Below are 19,221 nucleotides of genomic sequence, written 5' to 3'. Positions count from 1 at the left end.
GCGAATCCCATTAGGATGGGGGTGGAGCTTGACACTGGTGGTTAGGCCATGTGGCCACCTGGCTTCCAGCAATGGTGGTGGGAGCTGGAGCCTACCATGGTGTCAGGGTGTAGATCGTGCCATAGATAAGACTGCACCATTTTACTAACATTTCCCACTTTTGTTTTTTATAAAGCAGGAGTTGTATGGGATTATATTAGTCCCAAAAGTCCAGGAGGGGTAGAAGGATGATGATCTGTCTTTAGAGCTACAGAGGAAAGTGAATTTTCAGATGAGCTGTGAAGGAGGCAGTGAGCATGGAGTGCTGGAGGAAGGGGTGCATGTTTGGTTGAAGCAGAAACAAAAAGCAAAGACCTGGTGGTAGAATGGGTAATATATGAATCAGACACAAAGAAGCCAGGCAACAATTCATGCCGTTAAAGCGCAGCAAAATTATTCATTCCACACCTAGTGACAGCTCCCTGATCTGGAGTGAGTAAATACTGCTTTTACACATATAAGTGTGGTGTTTCAGAAGCTCAGATCATTTTTAGAATTTGCTGTTAGTGTTTTCATTATTCTGTATTTAAAATTCTGTTGAATGTTAAATTTTCATGTTTCAGAAGTAGTAAACAAATTCCGGAGTGTTTATGTGTGTGTTGGGGGGCAGACACCTCATTCAGTCACTAGGAAAATCTCGGTTTATATCTGAATAAAATGGTTCTTATGTATTCAAGAAGAAACATTCATTGTAAGACTTGTGGACCACAGAACTTCTCCAGGCTCTAAGAACTATGGAGAAGAAGACAGGAAACTTAAAACCACATCCTCTTAGACGATTTTGGTACACACATCATTAGACGTCACAGCTAACTTAATACAGTATGTGGCTCAAATATGTGGAACATCTGATGAGACATTGCCATATTATGATGAATCATGAGATTAATGTTTATACAATTATTCAGGTGACATGAAAGGTTTTACTTGGTACATCTCTGCCCACAGTCTGGTCTGTTTCACTTAAAGCTTTAATATTAACAGTGTCCTGATTATGCTTCTGTTCAGCAAGAGTGGAGAAATTGTGTGTGCTGTCCCGGGTGACTCTGAGATTGCAGATTGCTGATTCAGTCACTAGTTTAAAATAAAATGGTGCCTTCGCCTTTACCTGAGAACTAAAAATATTTTCACTGAATACTTGAGATGCTTCTCAGAAATTGGAGTGTAGAGAGAGGATCTTTATGGTATTAGACTTAGAAACTCGCAATAAAGAGTTATTCACAGCCGGACCGTCTGAAAAATGCAGCTTGGGAACCTATGGAAAGGAGTAATCCAAAAATGTCATCCCCAGATCTGAGTTTATAGGGCTTCATGAACTCAAATATGAGAATGGTGTTTCAGGAGTGCTATTTTTAATTTTAAAAATTGTTTTCAGTTTTTAAAAATAATGACAAATCAAAAAGGTGAATTCTAGCATAGCAACCATATTATGGTTAATTTCTAAATACTTTCCACATCCTGTTTTCCCCAAATGATTGCATTCAATTCAATGTACTTATTAGACCTTCAATGTTTAATATATAGCATGTGGATGGAAGTTACAAAGTTTGGACCTTACATTGAGTAGTTTAAAACTGTTTGAAAGAGAAGATATTTATCTACACAACTGACACAGGAAGAAAGAAACTAATATTCAAATACCTACACATACATGAAATTTAGTAGGAAGATAAAGCTTATTGTCTTTATATTAACTATATGTAAAGTTTTATAATTTATAACGAAGGCTTGCTTTTTATTATAACGGGTTTCTTAAGTATACTGTGTTTGCTGTGCTCATCTCAGGAAGAAATTTGTTTTTTTTTTAATCTGTAATATAACTTCAAAAATTGTATATTGTTAAAAGCTATCTTTTTTTGTAAACTTGGGGGAAATATTTTCAAACTTATTAAAATTAAAAAAATTATAAATTATTCAAAACATTTGCTCTTAGGTGACCAACTCATGCATAATGACAAATTGTACATACTTTCCAAAAAAATCCTTTCCTGTGTCAATTTGCCATTTTAACTGATATATTTCCTGTGAATGTTAAATTCTACAAGGATGATTAATTGTTTTCTGTAAATGATAAGGAAAAGGATAGTGCATATATAAGCCATGTGGATGCTACTTGGTTTTGGCAATCAAAGAAACAGCTTTTATCTGCTATGCTGATAAAGGTTGTTAACAGATTTAGTATTCTGTGTGAATAGAGACAGAGAGGGGGGAAAATCGCAGGATTCAAAGGCATTCACTGAGAGATGCAAAAATTCTCATATGTGGAGACATTTTCCACAGCGGGAACTTTAATCCATGTGTGAAGCAGGCTGCTTGCATGGTGAAAAACAAAACAGCGCCGCCCCCTCCCCTGCTCCCTCTGCCTCACCCCCCTCACTCCATTGACATGCATAGCTGGCCTGGTAGGTGTAAAAATAGACAGGCAGCGCCTGAATTGGAAATGGCCACTGAATGCAGCCTGCAGTTGCCGGGTTTTGAGTTCTCTCTGACACCAGCAAGCCAGCCGGCAGATGGGTAGGCCTGGTGAGGGGCGTGTAGGGGGACTGAGTGGAGGAGCCAAGGATCTTCTTGATGAATTGTCCATGTTAGTGTGCCCCTGCGAGCCCTGGACAGAGTGCAGAAGGCAAGCACGGGCCCAACTGACCGCAGGAACTACAGAACTGAGATGGGAAATGCAGCCGTCTGCTCGTCTTGCCATGCAGATAAGAGTATAAGGGCACATGGAAACATGCAGGAATTGGATAAAGCCCCAGACTACTATGGCTATAGCAGTGAGGACGTCAAAGAACCGGGGGCGCGGGTAAGTTTTAAGCCTGAGATGAGGAGGAAGGGAGGATGGTGGCATAGGAATAACAGTGGAGCTCATTGGTCAGACCACTAAACTTCCTGGGAGGACGTTGACAATGAAGCCAATGTGATCAAACCAGCTGACTGACTGACTCAGTGGCATGCTCTTTCCTCTTCCTGCTAGGCAGTGCCACATGTTGGTGTCCTCTCAGTTGCCTTTAACTTGGGGATGAGCAATGATGCTGTTGCTTTAATTTCAAATATTGTCCAAAGATGAACATGTATTTTATGATATTATTGTAGACTTTCAGCAAAATTGCAGATTCACTTATATTCAGGCTGCCACATTCTTTTGCCTATATAAATATATATATATAAATGTTCACATATAACTCATTCTTCACTAGTCACTGAGTATTTTTTAAGAATATTTTAATTTATAATCCCAGCTCCAGCCTGTTAGGCATTTTATTTCTGTTACTTGTCTACAGTGAAAAGTCTTTTAAATAATGTTCCAAGTATGAGAATATCAGTCTGTAAAAAGGCTTAAAAGTTGAGCAATGAAATATTTAAGTTGATGCTCAGATTTTAATAATTCAGTGGTATGATGTGTTCCTTAAAATGGCTACAAAGGCTTATTGTGATTTTTAAAATTTCAGCCAGGAATCCCTTTCTGAAATATTTTGATTTCCATACTTGCTGGAGAATAAAGTGTATCTTTCATCTGTTAGATCCAGGAATTTGACCTTACTGCAAGTTATTTATTCCAAACTGAAACCATGGAACTAAGATATGTAGGATTTTCAGTAAGACTAGCAGAGGAGTTTGATCTTGTTTTGCACTTGCCTGGATAATTCCAGGAATGAAAATAAAATTCCATGAATTGAAGGTGGTATCCTCACTCTCTCTCTTTGGCTTGTACCTGACTTCCTTGAATTTCACCATTTCTTAGCACTGGAGTGAAGACTGTAGTGAAATTAAAACCTACTTTGTGTGTCTGTATGGGTGCAAACTGTTGAAATCTTTACTTAGTATAGTGTTGATCTTCTGTATATAAAGGTAATTAAAAATGAATCTTAATGAAGAATGGGATGGGAGAGGGAATAGGAGGTGGGATGGTTTGGGGGTGGGAGGGCGGGTATGGGGGAAGAACCTCTACAATCCAAAAGTTGTACTTATGAAATTTACATTTATCAAATAAAAGCTTCCTATATTAAAAATAAAACCCAAAGCTAAGAGTTTGTCAATAAAAACAACGTGCAGAGCCAATGTTTTGCAGTTAGCAAAAATGAACATCAAGCGGGGAGTAGAAAAAGGAGGAGCTTTTGGAAGGGAAGAGAAACAGGCAGGGGGAGGGAGGCCATCTGCTTTAACAACCACACAGGTGAGGGTCGTCATCAGGAGCAGTTGTATTTGCCTGTCTCAATGATAGTTGAAAATTACCCACATCCTCCTGGAAAGCCACTCCGGCTTTCTCACTCTCTAATGCAGCTTTCTGAACCGAGGAGTCACAGAAGATGGACCAGCTGTAACCCTAGAGGCTTGCTTTGTTGCCATGCATAAATATATTCTCTCTAAGATTTAATTCCTGTGTTTAAAAGATAGCTTCTATGTTCATGAAGTTTTTTTATTAATTTAGAATATTCTTTTAAATGGTTAATAATTTGCCAGTCTTTTTGTTGCACATGTTCTCCATTTTTTCATCTTTTAACAGTCGTTTAGAAAAATGTGACACATAAAAAGAAGTGAGAGGTGATTTAGGAATGAAATATGAAAGTATATTTTTAAAATGTAGAAAACAAAATGGTCATATATTGGTAAGTTAATAGATTCGTTTTGGTAAAGAAGAGGAAGTGTCACCATGATTTTGAGGTCCAAACTTCAGTCAGTGTTCACAAAACTATTTAAAAACTTTTTAAAAGAAATATTCAACAGTAACTTTGCCTTGTTAAATTACTATCCCTCAATACATATTGACCATGATACAAAGATGAGTTAGTTTTAAAAAATAAACAATCTGAATTGTCTCAGTTAACATGTATATAGTCTTTGGGTCACTAAATAAATTCTTCTGCTGTTGACTTAATAGACTGGGGCATATACTGCTCTTTGTGACAGAGAAGAAATTGTCAGGGTGCAAATGGACCCACTATCTACCTTCTGAGGGAATGTTTGATCCAGAATTTCTCCACAGAACCTAAAAAAAGTTAATGTGTAATACCAAGGATGACTTAAGCAAAATATATGGTTCTATATAGCTTAACTTACCCAAACTTAAGAAAATTACCATCTTTCTTTACTTTTCAAAATTGTAAGACTGAAGTCAGTCTGTCTTTAAATCCTGATTCTGTACATTGCTAAGTCACTTACTTTCCAGCTATTTGTGCCTTTCACAATTGGTGATAATTTAGAACTTCAGAACTCTTAATTATATTCTTTTTCTTAAGGGAAAAAGTAGAAACAGGTTTTCGCATTTGTTCTGGAAATAAACTTAGAGATGGTGTATAGAGATTGTGTTGTCGAATCAGAAGTTTCATATAAAGTAAACTTCCCACTTTGCTCAGAATCAGAACTAAGCTAATGTAAAACATAAACCATAAATTTAAAATACTAAATTTACTGGGCTTTTGAAAAGTAATATTTCATTTTTTTTCTATGTTTTATTTTGAATATTTTATAATTAGAACGGTGAGGAAGAAATCAGTCAGGAATTGGGTTGGAAAAGATAATTTTTCCTTGAACAAATATTGCCTGTCCACATTTGAAACTTCACATAGAGATTTTTAGAAAGATAAAGCAAACCAAACCATAATAACTTCCAGATATGTTATATAACTAAACACAGAAGCTGTACAAATATAGTTACAGAAAAGGAAATTGAATGTTATTTTGACAGCATGATAAATTTTTAGATTTAAGCAAATATTTAAAAATCGTAGTGAAAAGTTAAACAGCTCATATACCTATGCTTTGTGGTTATGAAATTCTATAGCTGGAAAAATAGTGTCTTATTTTGTAATGCATATCCAAATTAATCTTTACATTACAGAGTTCATCCAACTGTGAGGGACCAGAGAGTGACTATTATAGATTTTAAGGAACACAGTATCTATGTTGCAGCTACTGATTTCTGCTGTTGTTAGAGCAAAAATATTCACAGACAATAGATAAACACATGGGCTGGCTATATTCCAAGTTATTTGTTTACTACATTTTCAATTGTTAAATTTTTCAATTACTAAGTTAAAAAGTAGCAATTTTAGTTACTATTTTCTTCTAGTCTTATAAATTAAATCATTACCTTTTTATTTGTCAACTTCATAAAGATATAAAATATAATACTCCATCTTGGAAGGTTGTTCTGAGACCAATAAACATTCCTCAGTATGCTAGAAGTAGTTCTAATATATTTATATCTAACATTAAAAATTTGGTTGCAATTTCTGTTTTTCACTTTGCTAATGCAATGAAGATTCTAGTAGCAGGGAGGTATGCTTTCACCCCAAACTCTAGATGACTGGGCTGCTCTGGATCCTGGTCCATCCATTAAGATATCCCTCACCCCATCCCTCCTTCACTCAGACCCACAAGGGCACGCGCGATCTCCCCAGTGATCTTGTTTGGAATCCTCTAAAAAGATGTCTTCTTCCTAATGAAAGTGAAGACTCATGAGCATATGTCAGTGTTTTCCTTCAACATGTGATTGCTTCTTATATTAATCCATAAAGCACTCAAAGATCTGCTGTTAACACAATTATCTTGGAAGCACCAAAAAAGAGAGAGAGAGAGAATTAGAAGATAGCCAAGAACAAAATTCAGCTGTTTTAAATTTTATATTTATAATAAATATTGGTTATACTTCTGAATTTTTATATTAATCACAAAAGGGACAACTGTATCATCTCTCACATATCTTTTTTTTTTAATTTATGTAGATGACTGCTGTTTGTATTCCAAATTTACTTCTGAAAGAGATAGTTCTAGAGATGTCTTGTGGGCTTTGCCCTAGATCCTAGGATAGCTCTACCTGCAACATAACTCAGCAAGGCCTTGAAGGGTCCAAGTAGGCTTCCAAGATGACCATGCTTTGAAAAGGTGTAATCTAGAACAGATTCACAAATGTTCTTTATTTCACTTTCCTCCCTTTTTTAACTTGTATTTTTGTTGTAGCATCACTTGTATATATGCATATTCTTCTAAATGCGTTCTATATTTCTCTTCTATCTGGATCATACATTTTATTATAGTTTTAAAAATCATATCAGATTAATTATCTTTGTCTCAAGAGCAAAATAATAAATGTGATGCTTTATCACAAACATGACTTTGGTTGTCCATCTTGGCTGTTTTAAATCATCACATCTTTCTATTGGTTTACTCTTAGAGATTTTATTTTCTTGCTTTTTTACTTAAACAGTTTTTTCCATTGTAGGAGTGAATTTTAAGTTTTTTATTTTAGCTTTCTCTTTATTTTATATTTTTCTCATTACATTAGGCTATGAGCCATGAATCCTTGTGTTGTGATGAAAGCAATTCAGTATACTTTTCTGCTAGACTGCCGATGACTCAAAACAGACTAAGTCAGTCAGCAAACATTTATTAAATCAGGTGTAATATTAGGTGCTGGCCATCTAATATCGAGACAGAGTGCTAGTGGTAGAGGATAAACTGTTAACATGAATGGGGGCATGAGGAACCTGCAGAGGGAGGAATGTGCAGAGCATGTTCGAGGGATGCGAGGATAGGCAGCATGGCTGAAGCACAGTGAACAAAGGAGAGAATGAGAGAATGAATGGCACAAAGTATCAGAGACAGGCATGAGCTCTTCCCTTGTGGAGGACGGTTTGTGAGTACAACCAGAAGGGCAAAAGAGACGCCAAGTAAGTTGACCAAAGAATGATGGAGGATTGGGTTGGGGTTTTAACAATGGAACTAGGAGGGAGCACAGACAAGAAGTATTTTTTGTTTCTATGAAAGGATGATTTGAGGTTATTAGAGTAAAAGATGGAGTTTTTTACTTGAGCAACTGAGTGCTAGATTGTGGAGGAGGTAGAGGCAAAAAAAGAGAGTTAAGTCTTTCTTCAGTTTTGAACTTTAAGAAGATAGAAGTTAAGAGACTAAGTGGTATTAATTAGCATTGTCTTCTGTAGGACTTTCATAAATGATTAAGAAATCTTCTTCATATGTTGGTTTTGACATCAATAATAACAAGAACCAAAAGTATAATGAAAATCATTCTGGTAAGCATTTCAAAAAATATAAAATGATACAAAACATGGTTATGCAACTTTTAGATATTTAAAGACAAAGTTTTAAAGAAGATAGTTCCTGGCTTCTGTTCTTTAGGAGTTTACGATCTAGTTTTAGGGGCAGGAGTAGCTACATATAATCAATTAACTCTGAAAGACAGTAGGCCATTAACTGGCAACATGAATGATGGAATGAGTCTCTTGGATGCCCAAGAAAGGGATGTCCAATACAGGCTTCCGTGCTTTGTAAATGCCTCGTGGACAGGGCTGATGTACAGAGGGTATGTGGCAGAAGCCCAGTACCACTTGTTTGCAGTTTGAAATGGGTCCGTAAAGACTAATTCAAGAGCTGGTACAATGAGCCCATGAAGCTGCCCCTTCTACTGTGAGTAGTCTGACTGCATACACAGGATTTCCCTGCCTACTCTCATCTCCCACATGAGCAAACTGAAGGGTAATTCCTGGATCAATGAGAGGCTTCTGTGAGCATCTCCCTCTACTGTTTCAGCTGAACTAATTGTTAAATATTTTCCTCCGGCCCATGGAGAAGACGGAGCATGAAAGGGATCTGGGCAGCAGAGTACAGTCTGGATTCCTGTTGCGAAGGATGTACACTTGTGTATTCAGTGAGCATTTACTGAGTCTCGGGCCTACCAAGATGAAGGAGCAGAATCCAGGTGCTGACAAAGCAGAAGTCCAATGTAGTATTATAGTGTAATGAGAAAGTCCAGTGTATTATGAAGTATCTCAGCATGATGGCTCAAACAGTTGCAGAAAAGTCAAAAAGCCTCGAGTTAGTAATGACATTAGGATGATTGAGAATCAGTCTGCAAATCCTCTTGGTTATGATACTCAGTTTCTATGGAACATATGTGAAACCCATGAGATTGGGAAAAGGTGGTCAGATTATCAATAGCTTCACAAGCCAAGATTTAGAATCTGAACTGTATCCTAGTGAGAGACATTGACCAAAGGCTGCTTTAGGAGAATCATTTCGGTTGTAATTTGCTCCATTTTCTTTGTGGTGTCCAACAAAGTGCCTACCATCTAGCAGGTTCTCAGTAAAGATCGTGGGGAAAATGAATGAATTAGTGAGTAGAAGCAGATGGAATTGTGGGCCTTTTCTAGCTGTAGCTGACACACTCCCAGATGACATCAGAGGCCACAAACATTGGAAAGAGGTGCAAAAGCCATTTCTAAAAAAATTGAAAGAACATGATGATTAAGAAGTTTTATTATAATCTTGTTTTTTTTTTTAAAAGATTTATTTTATTTATTTGAAAGGCAGAATTACAGAGAGTGAGAAAGAGAGATCTTTCAACTGTTTCAACTGCTGGTTCATTCCCCAAATGGGCACAATGGCTGGGGTTAGGCCAAGCCTGAACTTCCATCTGCATCTCCCACGTGGATGCAGGGGCCCAAAAACTTGGGCTATCTACCACTGCTTTCCCAGGCACATTAGCAGGGAGCTGGATTAGAAGTAGAGCAGCCAAGACTGAAACTGGTGCTCATAGGCAAGCAGTAGCTTAACCCAGTGCACCACAATGCTGGTCCCTATGATCTTGTTTTTAATAAAGGAATGTACCATTAGTATAATTGCATGCATTACTGGTATAAAATATTAATTGCATTAAACATCTATTATTTTCTATATGTATTATTATATGTTGCTATATATATTATATATTTCTGTAATAATTTCTATAGTATTTGTTTACTTGAATCATTATTCTTATATGAAGTTATACATAAATTGTAATGGTTACATTCTAAAGGAATTTGGTGAAAGATATTTTACTAAGAGGAATAAACTGTAAATAATCTCTAATTTATTTCTTTCATAATTTTCTTACAAAGAAGTACATCCAAACCAAATAATCATATTTGTTTGAACTATTATTTGTGGGTATGTTAAAAAGTTTGTGGAAAATGGAATTAAAAGACATGAACGAACATTTCCCACAAACTTACTGAAGTGCCCTCCTATCTAACAAGAAGAGTCCTGCTGTACATACACTGACTTTTTCAAGGTCACAGGTGTGATGATAGAGCAGAGAATACACTGTGGAGAGAGCTCTCCATTCGTGCTTTGCTTCCTTCCCACACAGACATCTGCCATGCCTCTTACTCACTTGCACTTGCTGTTTTGATTTAATGTCCGTTTAGTTAAAAAAAAATGCCATGAAAAATATCTTTGATTCTTTTTCAATTAAGTGTTTTTCTTTGAAATTTCAGGCATCTTGTATCACTTTGAGTATAAAAATTTTAGACATTTGAACTTTCAAAGCTTACATTGTCATATTTGTGTGGACCTACATGAGTACAGGGAAACTTTTTTTACACCTTTTTAAAATATTTGCTTATAAGAAGTAAAAATATCACAATGACTATCTGAACATGATCATTTCAATGATTCTTTGAGGTAGGAAGTTTCATCTGAAAGCTATATGAAGGCCAAGTATTTAATAGTGCAGGTTGTGAAGTGAAACTGTTTTTAGTGAATTATGAGTGTTGCTCATAATTGTTTCACATAGCTTACATGAAATCTCTCTCTCTCTCTCTTTTTTTTTTTTTTTTCCTGTACTCTCTACCTACCTCAGTCATCAACAAGTTACAAACAGGGGGATTTGAAGTAAATTTCAGATTCTACCTTTGCTGTAGAAATTTCTTTTTTTTTTTAAGAATTTATTTGTTTATTCGAGAGGTAAAGTTATAGACAGAGAGTGAGAGACAGAGAGAAAAGTCTTCCATCTGCTAGTTTACTCCCCAAATGGCTGAAACAGTTGGAACTGAGCTGTTCCAATCTAAAGCCAGGAGCCTCTTCTGGGTTTCCCCGGCAGGGACAGGGGCCCAAGCACTTGGACTGTCCTCTACTGCTTTCCCAGGCCATAACAGAGAGCTGGATTGGAAGACAGGTAGCTGGGACTAGAACCGGCACCTGTATAGGATGCTGGTGCCACACATGCAGGCTTTGCCCACTAGCCACAGCGCTGGCTCCTGCTATAGAAATTCTGTATTCTAGTATAATGACTCTCCTTATTAAATAAATACATTATGTCTTTAAAACCAAATCTCTGATTAATCATCTAATGAAGAATTCTCAATTGTCGCTCCCCCTCTTCGTGGAGGAACGACACAGGACCCTGCGCTGTTCTTTTGTCTGCTCGGCCCTCCCCGGGTTTGCTGCTGGTTCTTCCCGGGTTGGCTACCGTCCCTTCCACGGAGGTTCCCCCTAGCCACTTTCCCCACTTCCGCAGGGGAGCGGCACACTGCTGGCCGGCTCTCTCGGGGGCTGCACAGGTGTTCCTTCAGATAGATGTTCCTTGGTGCATGTTGTCTCTTTCCTCCTTTATAGTCCTCTTCCACCAATCCCAACTCTGCTACCCACATGCCGAGTACGCTGCTCTCCTCCAATCAGGAGCAGCTCCTGCAGCTTGTCAAGTTGGTGAGAGGCAGCTGGGTAGAAGCTGTTTCCTCCTCTCCCAGCGCCATATTGTGGGAGAGCAGATGCATAGAATAAGTCTTAATTCCAGTAACTTAGTCTAGTCCGAGTTGCTCCCAGTTGCTCCCCACACTCAATCAAGGAAAAATACAAGACATTTGGATCTCCCTCAATGCAGAAATAATATGTTAAAATTAGAGCTACTTTGGTATCATAGCTTTCTAGATTATTGATCTGAAGGAAATTAGAAAGCATCTACTAAGAAATATAGTAAGAGAGAAATACATAAGAACATTTCTGGGGCTGGTGCTGTGGTATAACAGGTAAAGCCGCCGCCTGCAGTGCTGGCATCCCGTATGGGTGCTGGTTCAGGTCCTAGCTGCCCCACTTCCTATCCAGCTCTCTGCTATGGCCTAGGAAAGCAGTAGAAGGTGGTCCAAGTTGCAGCCAGTTGGGGAGTGTACCAGTGGATGGAAGACCTCTCTTTCTCTCTCTCTCTCTCTCTCTCTCTCTCTCTCTCTCTCTCCCTGCCTCTCCTTCTCTCTCTCTGTGACTCTGACTTTCAAATAAATAAATAACTCTTTTTTTTTTTTTTTAAAAAAAGAACATTTCTGAAACCCTTTCTTTGGGAAAACCACTGATTTTATGTTAGACTTCTTTTCCAGGTTACAATTGGAAAATGTATTTTTCAGGAATAAAAGACACTCATTAACTTTCTATGAATAAGGTGTTTGTTTCACACTTTTATTCATATAGCTATAACACACAATTGTTTCTTTTAAAAATAACTTATGATAATAAATTTCTTAGGCATTCTTACATCATATATTTTGGTGACTAAGTAATTAATGATGACACAGGAATGGAATATTTGAGGTTTGTATCAGTTTGCTTCTCATTACTTTGGCTAAAAAAACCTAAGAGGATCTTCTTCAGGAAAGATCAGGTTTATTTCTGCTTATGGCTTGGAGATTACAATTCAGGTTGGGAAGGCCCTGTTGTCTGGGATCTGGGGAGGATAGCCATGGGTGTGGAGGCAGGATCACACGCTGTATCAGGAAACAGAGAACCTAGGTTGAACTTGAACTCAAAATGATCAACCCCTAGGGAGAACCACTCTTCAAGGGCACGATCCAAATGACCTAAAGTCCTCCTACTGGCCCTAGGTCCTACCCACCACAATTAGATAAAATCTCCACCCTTAACCCATCAGTCATTAACTGCAAAACATCATTTTAAACATCTTACTAAGTTTAGGGTAGATAACCCCTACTGTACACATAGCAAGCTGATATAATAAATACACTGAATGGAAGATCTAGTTAATCCTTTATGTCAGCTCCTCCCTAAGTGTGCTCTGTGAATCACCACGGATGAGGAATCACCTAGATTGTTTTAAAAATCTACGAATTACTAAGTCTCATTCCAGACCTCCTGAATGAGAATCTCAGGGGTGGGCACCAAAAACATTTATTTAACAAGATTATGTGTGTTCTCTAAGTAACCCCTAAGTGCCCTGAAGTATGATAACCATTGCTTTATGTTATAAGAGGCTGTCATTAGTAAAAAGCCAGAGTAAAATATGTATCATCAGCATTTAAGGTCATAATAAGAGTTTAAAAAACAACCTTCACATTTTATTATGCTTCCTCTAATCCAGGTTATTAAAATTTATTATTGAAACTCTATTTATTAGCCATTGAAGAAGCCAAGACCACACAGGACACATGGGGGACCGAGGGTGCTGTATATACTAGGCAATAGGCCTTTCCTATAGTTTTCATGCATCACCTTAAAGGTAAGAAATGGCTGCACTGGGATCTAGCATTATGGCCGAGCTGGTTAAGCCACCCTCTGCAATGGCAGGATGTCATCTGGGCACCGGTTCATGTCCCGGCTGCTCCTCTTCCAATCCAGTTCCCTGCTAATGGCCTGGTCATGCAATGGAGGTGGGCCCAAGTGCTTGGGACCCTGTCACCCATGTGGGAGACCCAGAAGAAGCTCTTGGCTCCTGTCTTTGGCCTGGGCCTGCTCCATGGCCATTGTGGTGCTTTGGGGAGTGAACCAGAGAATGGAAGATCTCTCTCTCACTGTGTCTCTTCCTCTTTCTCTCTCTGCCTTTCAAAATAAATACATAAATCTTAAGAGAAGATGGGCTGCACTTATCACATTAGATTTCAACCACAACACTTAATACAACTCTTAATTTTCATTTCCTAAAACCAGTAATTTCTGTATATCTACATAGAGTCATATTATTTATTGTTTAGTCTTATAAACTCCCATCAGAAATCTGGTTACAAAGCTGCTATAAGATGTTATAAAAATATGTCCCCAAATTTGAAAAATTAGAGATTCTGTCTCCTGTCAAGTGGACAGCTTGAAGAACAAGATTGTTCTGAATGGTCTGATCATCTCTTGGCACTGAAAGCCGGCACTGTGTCCTGGCTGAATCCCACACTTCTGCCTAAAAAGTCATGTTACACATGAGAGATGACTAGTGAAATTCTTCTGGTCTCATTAAAGATTCCTATCACATCATCTGTAAGAGAAAAACACTTTAAGCAAATTAAGTTTAGCAGTTTATAGAAGAAAAGAATGATTCATGAATTGAGTAGAATTCAGAACCAGGGGAGGTTCAGAGAGCTCTACCCAGCAATGTAGGCAGGCAGTATTTATAGACAGAAAAAGGAAATGCCATATAGTCCCGCTCAGCATTTGTCTCCTTTGGATGTGGTTTGATGCAACTTTTGCTTTAATGTACATGGTCTGATCAGGTGCTGTCTGTGAATAGCTAAGACTCAGTTACTTGTAATGAGCATATACTCCTTTTTAAAAAAAAAAAAAATGGATTTTGGGCCGGCGCCGTGGCTCAGTAGGCTAATCCTCCGCCTTGCGGCGCTGGCACACCGGGTTCTAGTCCCAGTCGGGGCACTGGATTCTGTCCCGGTTGCCCCTCTTCCAGGCCAGCTCTCTGCTGTGGCCATGGAGTGCAGTGGAGGATGGCCCAAGTGCTTGGGCCCTGCACCCCATGGGAGACCAGGAGAAGCACCTGGCTCCTGCCATCGGATCAGCGCGGTGCGCCGGCCGCAGTGCGCCGGCCTCTGCGGCCATTGGAGGGTGAACCAATGGCAAAGGAAGACCTTTCTCTCTGTCTCTCTCTCTCTCACTGTCCACTCTGCCTGTCAAAAAAAATGGATTTTATTTATTTATTTGAGAAGCATAGTTACAGAGAGAGGAAGAGAGAGAGAAAGGTCTTCCTTCTGCTGGTTCATTCATTCCCCAGTTGGGGGCAATGGCTGGAGCTGGGCTGATCCAAAGTCAGGAACCAGGAGCTTCTTCTGGGTCTTCCACTTGGGTGCAGGGGCCCAAGAACTCAGGCCATCTCCCACTGCTTTCCTAGGCCATAAGCAGAGAGCAGGATCAGAAGAGGAGAAGCCAGGACACAAACCGGTGCCCATATGGGATGTTGGTGCTGTAGGCTGAGGCTTAGCCCAATATACACAGCATTGGCCTGGAGAATATAGCCTTAAGTTAGGCTATCACCTAACAAATCACCACATAGGAATTCATAGAACAGAGGCAGCATTATGCCAAGTTTAATTTAATACACCTAAGTGAACTATCAAGTATTCAGTACTCCACATATTTCTGTAAAATTATATATGCACTCTAATGAGGTCTGTAAAATAGAATATTAAATCAGTTTCTTTGGAACACTGAAATAATGAGTTCTATAAATCTACACACTCTTTCATTTTTTCTCTGTTCTCTCTTTCCCTTCCCTCCCTTCTTTCCTTCTCCATTCCCTTCCTCCCTCCCTTCCTTACCTCCTCCCTTTTTTGTTGTTATGTCCATACTTGTATATAAATATAGATAGAAAAATTTGTCTTTTCTTTGGTGTTGATTTGTACACACACTCTAATTCTTTAAAAAATCTAGCAGTGATCCGAGTGGTCATGCCAATTGCTGTTCTTGTTTTAAATGTGACCCTTGCAGTTAGAGCCGTGGACCTGAGCCTAGCCACGAACATTGTTAACCACTTTATTGGTGACGGGATGCTGTCTGGCTTATTCCAGGCTTTTTCCAGGCTTAGCCTCTTGATTAAAAAATGACTCAGAGATAGAAAATAGGACAGGACTAAATATATAGGTGATAGGAAATGTAGGATTTGGGAGCATTCCATATTAATTATTACTTTTTGAAGATTTATTTATTCAAAAGGCAGAGTGACAGAGAAACAGTGAGGGACAGAGAAAAATCTCTCATCTGCTGGTTCTCCCCCACAACTGTGCACAACAGCCAGAACTGAGCCAGGCTGAAGCCAGGAGATTGAAATTCCATTTGCGTCTCCCACATGATTGAAAGGAGTCCATGCACTTAGTTCATCTTCTGTTGCTTCCCAGGTGAATTAGCAGGGAGCTGAATTGGAAGCAGAGCAGACAAGACTCCAACTGGTGCTCTGTTTTGGGATGCAGATCCCAGACTATGACTTAACCTGCCGCACCAAAACACAGGCCCCATTACCAATTATTGTTAATAATAGCTATCATTTATTAAGTCTCTAGTATCTACCAGATTCTGTAATGATGCTCTACATAGCTTTTACGAATATGAATTTCATTTACTCACAAGTCAAGTGTTAAAATATGCCTTAAGGGTGGGTATTTGGCACAGCAGCTGAAGTGGCTGCATGAAATGCCTGCATCCCGTATTAGAGTACTTAGTCCTGGCTGTTCCCACTGCTGATCCAGCTTCGTGATAACGTGCATTCTGGGAGGCATCAGGTAATACTCTGATCTATGTGGCAGACTTAGATGAAATTGTGGGCTATTGGCTTCAGCTTGCCCCTGCCCTGACTGTTATAGACATTTTGGGAATCTCTCTCTTTCCCTCTCCTTCTTCCTCTGTGCCTTTCAAATAAAATCAAGATAACTAAAATTTTAAAAATAAAATAAAATATACGTTTACTGGATGCCTCTTACCCCAGCATACTACTCTGTGGCCTAACATGCACTACCTGATTTAGTTCATATAATCCTACACAAGTTATCACAAGTAAACTGAGGCTTAATTGAGTTCAGTAATTAACTCAAGGGCACACTCCTCATGGTAAATGATAGAATCAGAATTAGAACAGAAGCTCTAAACTCACTGTGTTGTGCTAGGCTCTTTAAGGAAGGAGAAATGTGAAAAAGGAGACAGAGAACATTGAAAGTGGATTGTAAGATTTTCAACAATTGAAAAAAATGCTCCCTTGGAAAATTTCAAGTAAGATTTATTTTGCCCAACACCAAAATAAATTTCAAGAAATTAAAAGAGGTAAGTGGAAAACAAAGGCAACTTTTTTTAATCTAGAAGAGGATTAAGAGTTATTTCATTGCTATCATTTTTGGAAAAATAAAAGCAATGCTATAAGATTCTATAAGAAAGTTTTAATTTACATAAATAGGCTTGGGAAATTTTGCAAAAAAATGACAAAGTGCTATCCTGTCTGTGCGAAGATTTTAAAGATAAAAAATCTAGTAGACAATAAATAATGTCTGAGTTTTCAAACTCTTCAGAAAATGATGAGAGCAAATCAAAAGCTCAGTGCTGTATGTATCAGTTGAGCAAGGTTGTTGAGTCTATGGGTGCAGACAGACAGGCTCTTGTGCAAGCAGTTAACATTTGCACTCTCAAGGTCACTTTCAAAATGTGTACAGTATGCATCAACAGTCTACATCCTTTTGCATGTTTATTCCATGCTAGGAGTTTAAGCAACAGCCACCATCGAGACAGGGCAAAGATGTAGTACAAAACTATTATCATAGAATTATTTAAAATAACAAAAGTCAAAGGAACTAATTCTGTACATATGACTGAAGAAAGCTAAAAACAATAATCAGTAAATATATAAAGTATTACATGAGATTTTGAAAATTTTTTAAAACTTATGAATGATATGGTATTGTTTAAAAGAAAATGATTATCCTAGCTTTGTAAAAGTATTACTGTGTACTCATAAATAGTATGTATATGGGACATTTCTAGAAGAAAACACATCAAAATATGAAGTGCTAAGTTTAGGTAATGGAATTATGGTTGCTGACCATCATTTTTTTCTTTTTCATTCATTTTTCAAATATTCTGTGAGAATATATATCAGTATGTATTTGTATGCAATCACACAGTGATCAAGAGATCCTTTTTAAAATAAGAGCCATTGTAAGGGCAAAAGAGAAGAGAGGATAGAAGTGTACATAGTTTTAGACAAATACTTTTATAAAATGCCCATTTCTCTATGATCTCATAACAAATTATTTAATGTAATATTCCACATTTTTTAGCTTACGTGGTTCTTTAGATGAGAGGGTTTATGATTGTATTGTTACTAATTTTTTACTGAGAAAGGTTTACTATTGTCATATCTTAAAGATGCAATCAACACTTAAACAGCAGGTGTAGTGATTAATTAAGAACAGCTGAGAGAGGTTTCATTCCTCTTGGAAGCCGCCCAGGTTTAAATCCCACTCAGAGAAGTGTGTCAGCATGATCTCGAAAAAGTCTGCGTGCTGTTTTAGAAACAGAGGAACAAATGTTTTCTTTGAAGCCCGTCGTCACTGTGGAGCTTGAAAAACATTTTTCATTGCATACTAATAGTGATAATTATGATAGAAACTTTCTCTAGGGTTACTTGTTGAGTATAATAGGCGATGCTATTTTGAAATAATACAACTATGTCTTTAAAAGTCCACAACACTTGAGTTAGCACTATTAAAGAAATTGGTATTGGTACTGATATTCCAGATGTGTAAGTGCCATATGGCTCAAACTTCAGGTCCTGTCTCCTGACTCAAGGAAGAGAACTGGCATTAACAGATCAGAACCTGAGCAGAGATCCAGGAACATGGCTGGAGTGGCTTCAACTCAGAGCAAAAAGCAGCAGCTGCTCCTTTCAGTCATTTAAAGTGAAAAGGTAGCACTTGGGGGGGATGTTGGGGAGGTGAAATGAATGGTGGTCTCAGGAGAGACTCACCGAGTGCCAACCTCAATTCTGCCTCTTATTACCCAAAAACCCATGGACAAAGTGGATTGACCTCACTAAGCCTCAGCTTCCTCAATTGGGAAGCTTATGAGGATTAGGTAAGATTAAGGAAGTATTTGGCATATTGTGAAGTTAGCTATTGCTATTGAAGTAGCTGGTGTGAGAAACAGATACCAAAAGTACAAGATATTGTTCATTCCTTCAAGTAGCTAGCAATCTAGTTGAGCAGGCCAAGTATATGCAGACAAAAGCAAACTGAATATTGTAGTTACAAAGTAAGCCTGAATTTGACAAATGGTAGGATGTGTCGTATGACAAGATGTGTTATATCAGTCCATATTCTATAAGAAAATATTAAAAATTTAATTAGAAATCACTAAAATTGTAGTGGGCTGGACACTTAACCTAATAGTTAAGATGTTCATGTCCTACATTGGAGTATCTGGGTTCTAGTCTCAGCTCTAGCTCCTGACTCCAGTGCAGACCCTGGGAATCAACAGTGATGACTGAAGTAATTGGGTTCCTGCCATTCACATGGGAGACTTGGATTGAGTTCCTGGCCCTAGGCTCTGGCTCTACCTTAGCCTCAGTCATTGCAGGCATTTGAGAAGTGAACCAGTGGATGAGGTCTCTCTTTCATTGTCTACCATCTCTTTCTGTCTCTGCTTCTAAAACAG

General features: G+C 38.2%; 1 protein-coding gene across 50 annotated transcripts in view; it reads left to right on the top strand.

Annotated features, from left to right (window-relative positions):
* Nucleotides 1-19,221, top strand: part of ANK2 (ankyrin 2) — a 676,765-nt gene that overhangs the window by 434,516 nt on the left and 223,028 nt on the right. For 4 of the 50 annotated variants that reach the window (XM_070047700.2, XM_070047690.2, XM_070047687.2 and 1 more), the window contains exon 1: nucleotides 2,455-2,839. The exons of 44 other annotated variants lie outside the window; for them this stretch is intronic. In XM_070047700.2, coding sequence (XP_069903801.2) covers nucleotides 2,705-2,839 — 135 coding nt within the window. In that variant the 5' untranslated portion in view covers nucleotides 2,455-2,704. Of the gene's footprint in view, nucleotides 1-2,449; nucleotides 2,840-19,221 lie in introns of those variants that run through there. 2 more of the 50 variants (XM_070047694.2, XM_070047685.2) reach the window with 1 other exon arrangement.

The sequence above is a fragment of the Oryctolagus cuniculus genome, chromosome 8 (assembly GCF_051225735.1).
Source record: "Oryctolagus cuniculus isolate XC-2025 breed Fujian yellow rabbit chromosome 8, ASM5122573v1, whole genome shotgun sequence".
Lineage (NCBI taxonomy): Eukaryota > Metazoa > Chordata > Mammalia > Lagomorpha > Leporidae > Oryctolagus > Oryctolagus cuniculus.
This window is presented reverse-complemented; position numbering and strand designations above follow the sequence as displayed.